Here is an 8223-nt window from a genome sequence, read left to right as displayed (position 1 = left end):
TAAGCTTAAGCACTTTGCTTATCATTTCAAATGTGGAATCTAACCAATCAGTCATATAGGCAGCATACCTGAAGCTCTAGGCAGTACAGATGTTCAACAACTTATGCTAAGATATATACTCTGAACATTGGGCAGCTGTTTTCTGATTCAGTCAAGTATCTGCTAATCCTTTTCATACCATCGTCCATATAGAGCAGCTGTCAGTAGGCCAGAAGATGTTCTATTTTTGCTCATGAAATAGTGGTTGTTTTTCCAGCCCATGTGATCAGCAAAGTCCAGGGTAATGCCAGATGTCAGCAGTAAAGGAAAGATGTAAGGGGTACTCATATTTCCCCATAGCTGGAAATCTATCAGAGCAGTGGCATCGGTAACCTCCTGTCCACAAGTGCTAAAGTTGAGACCACCGCACTTCACTAGCGCACAGGCCTGGACATAGTATGTGCCATGCACTGTATGGAGCCCGTCAAAAACTCCCAAAGCATATAATTCATCCGTTAAAACAGCTCTCTGATAATTTAAGTAACAACAAAGGGTATTGGCACAAACTTGGAGCTCTCCTTTTTCACCCCACACAGGAACAAAAGTAAAGTTGTCATACATCATTTCTGCATAAAATAAGGGAGGTAACTGTTCATTTCCTTTTTCTGATGCTCTGCCAGGGGTCTCCTGTCCCTCCTTAAAGCAAACTTGATCATCCATTGAAATGCCTGTTAAAGTCTTGCATGACTGATGTGTGTTCTCTCTGAATCTTTCATTACTCTCCAAATTGGTTTTGTAATCTGTGGTAATCACAGGAATTTCTGCTACTATGAGCTTGCCACCGTAACTTTCCATGTTGTGGTAGATGAATGACTTGACTGGAGTGTATATGCCACTCCCTGTCATGCCCAAAGTAGGGTGGTGGATATTAGCTGCTAAAATATTGATGTTAAAAGCTGTTGCAAAAGCTTGTTGAAATTCTACAGCAGACAGGAGCGGGAGCTGGTTCATCCAGGCAGTTGGATATACAATTTGTTTCAAATTGTGTTGTCTGATGAGGTTGACTGCAGGCTCAAAAAAGAGTATATCAAAGCAAGTGAACATACCAAACTTGCCAGCAAAAGGAGTATCAAAGACTTTATAGTCAGGCTCTGGAGGGGTATCAAAAGCATATTCAAAATAGAGATTGTGTTTGCGATATGTGGCTACCAGCGTACCATCATCATTGAATGCCACATTGGTATTGAACTGGTATCTTCCATCTGATGGACAGTGAGGATCCGTGTGCTCGCAGGGTTGTTTAGTTCCCAAGTTTGCCACAAGGAATATTTTGTTTTTCAGTGCCATGCAGCTCAGGCGCTGAAGAACCTGGAGAAGAGTATGGGGAAGTGTAAGCACTTCAGAATATACAGGGGTAAGTTTTACTTAAGCAGCTGTGACATATTTAATACTTCTCAAATTATTATTTTCAACTGGAAATTGAACACATTTGACTTTATCTGTAAAATTTAAATGTACTGATGATTTTGTGATGTTAGCTATTGGAACCGGTAGTTTTCTAGACTGAAAAGTATTTCAGATAGTAATTTTAAAATAGCTTTGAAAAATTTATCTGGGTTTTATTTCCTGAGAACTAAGTGAGGAAATAATCTATTTCAAGGGCACTCATTTTCAGAACCTTCTGACTGTTGTAGGAGCACCAATGGCTTTAAAACACCACATGTCAACTGAAAGCTTTGACAAGGCAGCATAACTTTTCTGTGTGTGCCTTTAGAAAAGCAAACGTCTAATAATAATCATTTGAACCTGCAATGGCTTGTTCCTGCAACTAGATGTTTTAACTCTAAATTTTAAAAACAGGGATTACTAGCTACAACTTACAGAAGCAGAGATGTAAATGGATAGATTTTGCTTAGTTATAGGAAAGAAATACAAAAAGTTACAGACTACTGTTATTACTGAGATGTTTCTTCCACACCATAGAGAGCTGTACCAAAGACTGTACTGCAGTCCCCAAATAGGCTCTGACTGGCAAACCAAGCTCTTGCTTGCTTGTGCATGAGCACTGGTAGTAAAGCTTCACAGGCCAAAGTAGGTCACCATTTACAGCTCTGATTAAGGTTTGCACACCAATTCTGCTTAGTAGGCTCATGTGTGATTACTGCCTCTCATTATATTGACTACTGCAACCTTAATAAGAGTTTGTACTACTAAGCATGGTTATTTTTATTTCAGGTTCAGAACTGCCAATGAAAATAATAATTTTGTAACTTGCAGGTCACACCTTCTGTAATCACAGCCTGTGCTAAGCTGTGACTTCTATTACATTATAGCAGGTCAAGTCCTATTACTTGTGCTAATCATTTTACATGCAGTCACTGAGTCAGAATGTTCTGATGTAATTAAGTCATTAAAACTGAGGAACATGAATGCACCAGAAGTGAAGATACTGCTATATTGTTTTATATAAAACAATGCTGTTCAAAATAAAAACCCACACTACTAACAATGTATCTTATTTGAGAGTAAATACCATTTCATAGGTTGGGGAGGGGCAGATTACAAGTCTAGATGGCTCATGAACAAGCTAATCTTCTTGGGTGTATGTATCTATAACCCTGCTCTACTAAGAATGAAACCAGCATCAACAGAGTTCATGAAAATAGAATCTGGTACTACAAGCTGTTGAACTTCTTGCTTACCTCCCTCAGCAAAACTATATAGAGCTAGTTTCCCATGTGGAGCACAAATCTAGCACTCAGTTACTCCACCTCTCTGCAGAAATCACTGCTACGTTTACCTCTGTGTCATTGAACAAATACGGCTCTCTGCATGGATTCCACTTCACAAAGGATGAATGCAGAACAAAATCTAAGTAAGGATAAATGGAGCTTCTGGTGAAGTTGAAGCCATGGATTCCATCTTCAGGAAAAACTATGATCTGTGCCCCCTGTATGTAAAACAAAGGCATGTTTTGTAGGCAAAGCAAATCCAATTTAAATATGAAGGGGAAAAAAGGGAATCTCATGGTTAAAAAGAGCTAAAGAAAGTTAAGGATAACCCAAGTATGTTTTGACATGAATGTAGTTTGAAAATATCTTTTCTTTGACTTCACAGTGGGTGTAACAATGTGTATAAAAAGTTTATTTAACCTGCTGCATAACCTGAGCTTGAAAAAGAACCTATTTGCTATTATTTTAAGGGCATGCAAATAAGAGCAGACTTCAACTAAATTCTTACCAAAAGTATCCTACATTCATCATTCAGGTTAAAGACTGATATTGCCATTTGTCTTTTTTTTTTCCTTCAGAATTATGCCATTTGCAGAAGAACTCTGTCAAAAGTATTGCATCTGTGTCAAAGGTTCTTCATCTGTGTCTCAAAGGTGCAGCATCACTTATCCTGGGCTATATACCCTGACTAGGTATATAGAGTTAGAGAGGGTACTGGAAGCATTGTTTTCAGAAACAGCTTGACTGTGGAAGCAATGCAGATTCTGGTAGAAATAGCCATTGCAGAGCTAGGCTGGCTCTACCTGAAGTTCAGGGGGATCTGTTCCAAAAAACGTGGTGGATTCCTCTTAAATCAGAAACAGTGTCAGTCACTCAAATTCCTGTGACTGTTCAGAAGTCAGTTCAAACATATTATCTGTGCTACGGCCTTGGGATAATTTGTGTGTCTTGGATGCAGTACTGCATAAAAACAGCTATAATGCTTCTGGACTCTGATACCCAGTCATCACTCTCAAAAAAAACAACCCAAAACCAACCAACCACTTTTTCTAATTTTATAAAAATTGTAATTCTTCTGTTCCCAAACTACAGATGTGTGAAGCTTCCAAGTCAATTCTTCTCTGTGTAGGGACAGTAATGCCTGCTTTCTTTGAGTAGAACCAGCTTTGGGTTTTCTTGGGGAGGGAAGGAAAGAAGCCTGTGCATAAGAACAGCCAGAAATATGAATCTCTCTTCTCTAAATATATTTAGACTGAGAACCATTCCATGGAGGTTAGGAGAAAGGAATGGAAAACTTTATTTCCACAAAGTTGTTAATGGTGGAACATTCATTTCAAAAATATTTAACTTCCTTTGATTTTAGAAACATTCAGGAATTTCCATTGAGAGCACTGGAATAAAAATCAAACCCAAAGAGACAGCTGCCTGTAAGACAATCTTTAAATAAAAACATTCCATTTAAGAAAACAGAAAGGAGCTAGGTATTCAGACCAAAATAGAATATTAATTTCCCTATACTAAATAACTATAGACATGTTTTTCCAAGCTTGGAATAACTCAAGTTAGGCGAGCTGCTAATCAGCCTGATTTTTTTCAGAGCTGCTGGCAGGTCAGAATGTCTGAAAAACCAGACCGTACTTATGTATATAAATATGGCTTTAGTTGCCTGGGAACACAAATGTGAAAGATTATCCTCAAATAGCACTTACTCTGTATATACATAGGACACAGGCAACTGCTGCTAAGCTGTGGCATACCTGTCTTGCAGCAGCCACTACTTGCTGCTCATAGATGTCTAAATTTCTGCCCATAAGCTCCAGCGCAGAGTGTCGATCAACCAGGGCTGTCGGGTTAGGACTCAGTATGGACTCGTGCTCATACACGGCAGCAACATAATGCCCCTCCCTCTTAACTCTTCCTGAGACAACTTGACAGCAGAAAAAGCAGATGGACAGCTTCCAGCACAGATCCACCATGGTGTATGCCATAAATCTAGAGGGGAAAAAAAACAGGTGGGGTGGGTGGTGCTTGAGCAACAAACAGTGCCAAGAATTTAAATTTATAATTAAATATGGACTGTAACTGAGACTCTTAACAGTGTTTGAACTGAGAGTGTTGGTTTTAAATTCCTGAGCGACCACATGCATATTGTTTCTAAACCTTAAGTCTATATACGTTGGAGCATTAAATAACTGTGTCTTGTTTAAAAGCATTTTAGCTGCATATATAGTTCCAGTGATGTCTTGCTTTGTCTCCCTTTCCAATTAACTTTAGCATTTATTTATAAATCTTTTGCACCATACATCAAAACATCTTTGGGAAAAGTTAAAAGCAGCTTGAAAACTTGCAGTTTCTCTCCCATTTGGTGGTGGAGGATGTAGTTAAAAGTAGCATTTACTAAAATTATTTGGACAGTATATTTAGCAGTCAAGTAGTGATATAACTTATTAAATCAACAGTGAAACAGAGAAATGCCCAAAGAATTACACTAGACACAATTACACTACTTTTGCATTTATCTTTCTATGACGAAAATGCATGTCCTGATGGATTATGGATTTACTCTATTCCAACTCCATGTATGTAATAAATAGACTAATTTGTCTCATACATTGCGACTTTCAACATTTATAAAAATGTTGAGTGCAATTCAGATCTGCATTCCTCCTATAAAATGCAGAGAGGTAAGGTTAAAATGCCTTCACAGTAGTAACAAGAAAGCCGAAAAAAATACCATGCAAAATGCAGAAAATTTGCATTATTGAGCTTTTCTTAAAAAGAAATTAAGAATTTGCCAGTCCAGAAGGCTGGGGCACTCTCTCCAACATGGGCTCCCCATGTAGCCTTTCTGACTTCCTATGCTGGGAAAGTAGTTACACAGAACAAGAACTGATCTTTTGAGGTCTCTTCCAATCCCTAACGTTCTGTGATTCTGTGATTCTGTGACAGAGTCAATGGCTGTGCAGTGCTTAAGAAATACTACAGAAATGCCACGTTATTCTCACAATATGAGAAGTCCATATTTGCCATCACAGTATTACTCATATCATGAGGGAATTAAATCTTGAGTATCAGTGAAGCTGAAAGAGCATGCACTCGTGCTATGTACTCATGGTGTACACTGGTTCATGGCAACACAATCCCATGTAGGACAGGAAAATCATAACCTTAGCACTTATGGCAAGAGAAGACTTGTTTGCTCAACTAAAAAAGTTTTAATATGTAATGACACTTGTAAGGGTCCATGAGTAACTTAGTTGCTGCTAAGCTCAACTACATATTTTCTTGAGGTTTAATTTGCCAATATGTCCATATATACACACCTTCAACAGTAAATTTAAGTTACCTAAAGTACAATAAAAACAGAATAAAGTCTTGGCACCTCTGTAAACAGCTGTATTAAAGATATTCAGTTTATATAAACAGTTTTGAGAAGTGATGCATAGTAAGCTACCCTTGCTATTCTGCATCTTGAGGAAAACACTTGGTACTTATGGGGGAGGGGGTGATTTGGCAATGCATACCAAGAACAGAGGATCCTACTTTGTCCTGTGCAGCTCAGCTTTGCAGATGAAATACCAAGGTACATGTGACAGTATAAAGCAGTAGCAGGAGAGGCGGGAAGCCTCTCGCAGTTAAGGGAGCCATTGAAAATAAACACACTGTGTTGCACTTCTGACAAAACTATCTTTTCTATTTCTGTCATCCCTTCAGAGCCAAAATGCCTATTCAGGACAGGAATGGGTTCTAGTCAGCCGTTCCTCAACAAAGTTGTCAACTAAGATGTAATTAGAATTCATCATTACTAGTGATGGAAAAAGTTGGAGAGTTTCAGATCACAGAATGGAATTGCTACGTGCTGGAAAAATAGCCTATTTGGTTTCTAAGCCAAACACACTAACATAAAAAATTAACAGGTAATGAGCTTGTCCAAAATGTTGTATTTTAGAGACATGCTTGGAGAATTCTCATTTTTCTGCCACAGTTTATTTTCTGTTGGTCAGAAACACCTCAAAGCATTCATCTGAATCCCTTCCTTGTTCAGATGCACAAGAGGTTTAGCACTGAACATCCAACCAAACAATCCCTTCCGGCTGAACCTGGGCCAAGTAAAAGAATTTAATAACTAAAACAATTCCTCAGAGTCCTTACCCTTGGTTGTGATTACTGCTACTCCTACAGACAATAGCTGAGCACTTATGCGAGTGCTCCCTAATGCCTTTCCCCTATTTGACAGCGTAAACAGCAGAACCCTGCTATCTAACGGACTGCTTCTACCAAGGAGAGCTGTGAGAAGCTCCAAGACTGGGCTTGGTGCTGTAACCTTTCCAGCCAAAATATGGATACCATCAGGGTTTACTCAGCCCTTAGGCTGTGAGACTCCAAAGAAGTCTCAGACACATTCTGGGTTGGTTTTTTTTCCTTAACAGAAAGTGCTACACTATCTAATAAAGCCTATCCTTGAAGAGAAGTTAATTTGTTTAGGGCCTACAGAGCTGTCACCTCACCTAAGCCATGACTTTAAAAGAAATTTTCATGAACTGAAATGCTTTATAATTGAATCTTCTTTTCTTTCCTTTTCCTGCGATTTATGGGGTCTTTTGCCTGGCAGATCACCTAAATATAAGTATTTCATAGCAGTATTACTGCCATGCAGCCACACTATTCTAGTCATAGTTCTGTACAAAAGGTAAAAAGACTGGTAGTGTAAGTTTGGATGCCGATTCAGACAAGTTTTCACCCCAGTCGCAGTGCAGACTGTTGTCCTCTTCAGTTTTTCAGAACCACCTAATCTCAGTAGACTATGAAGTAAATAATCCAGTTGCTCACTTTTCAACAACTTCGGAAACTTTGAAGTTTGTCAGCTTTAACCATAGATAGATGTATACACAGAGAAAGGCAATACATACCCTGCTTCTTAGCACTTTATACTCCGAAGAATCCAACAGACTGTAAAGAACAGAAGTAGCAAGCACTAGTCTGGGTCCTCTTCAGTGATTAACAGCAAATGCCTGTTAAACTATAGTAACATAAACAGTAATAATTACTAGGAAAAATACTAAATTTGCTATGAAAAATAATTAAGTCTTTTTTACATTGAGTGACAACCATAAATTGTGATGTTGCTGCCATTCTAATATATAAAATATACAAAACAGCCCCTACATAGATGTAAAAACACAGTGAAATTCAAGTTTATATGCACTATATTTTAATACGGTATTTTACTATATAGGTTTTTATGAAGGTTTTTAGCAACGCGACCATAGCTCAATGTAAACAGTATCTTGCATTTCCTTTTCTGAAAAACGTTTATTCTGTGCGCAATGCACTATGGAACCTTGCTCTAGTTTTCTGGCTTTTATTCCAGAGGTGCAATCTCTTTTTAAAGAACGTTGCCCGTCCTCATACAACGTTTTACAAAACGCTGCCTACATCTCGCAGGATTCCTGCAATGTGCTTTGTCTCGTTGTTCTTGACAGTGAGGATGAACTGAGTGCTGCCGGCAGTG

General features: G+C 38.5%; 1 protein-coding gene across 1 annotated transcript; it reads right to left on the bottom strand.

The window, feature by feature from the left end:
* Positions 1-35: 35 nt before the first annotated feature.
* BTD (biotinidase) lies at positions 36-4699 on the bottom strand. The gene is made up of 3 exons (XM_010186810.1): positions 4469-4699; positions 2780-2929; positions 36-1347 (listed from the first exon to the last, which is right to left on the bottom strand). Exons 1-3 carry the CDS (start codon positions 4697-4699, stop codon positions 163-165), a joined length of 1566 nt encoding a protein of 521 aa, XP_010185112.1. The 3' UTR covers positions 36-162.
* Between the last annotated feature and the right edge of the window lie 3524 nt (positions 4700-8223).

This window comes from Mesitornis unicolor, unplaced genomic scaffold (genome assembly GCF_000695765.1).
Source record: "Mesitornis unicolor isolate BGI_N332 unplaced genomic scaffold, ASM69576v1 scaffold9606, whole genome shotgun sequence".
Lineage (NCBI taxonomy): Eukaryota > Metazoa > Chordata > Aves > Mesitornithiformes > Mesitornithidae > Mesitornis > Mesitornis unicolor.
The sequence above is the reverse complement of the archived record's forward strand: the minus strand, read 5'-3'. Positions and strand labels throughout refer to the sequence as shown.

Coding starts and splice junctions, on each gene's coding strand:
- BTD (XM_010186810.1), bottom strand. CDS start 4,699: ATGGCATACACCATGGTGGATCTGTGCTGGAAGCTGTCCATCTGCTTT. Junction 2,930..4,468: donor TAGTGGCTGCTGCAAGACAG/GTATGCCACAGC, acceptor TTTTACATACAG/GGGGCACAGATCATAGTTTT. Junction 1,348..2,779: donor ATTTGTTCAATGACACAGAG/GTAAACGTAGCA, acceptor ACTCTTCTCCAG/GTTCTTCAGCGCCTGAGCTG.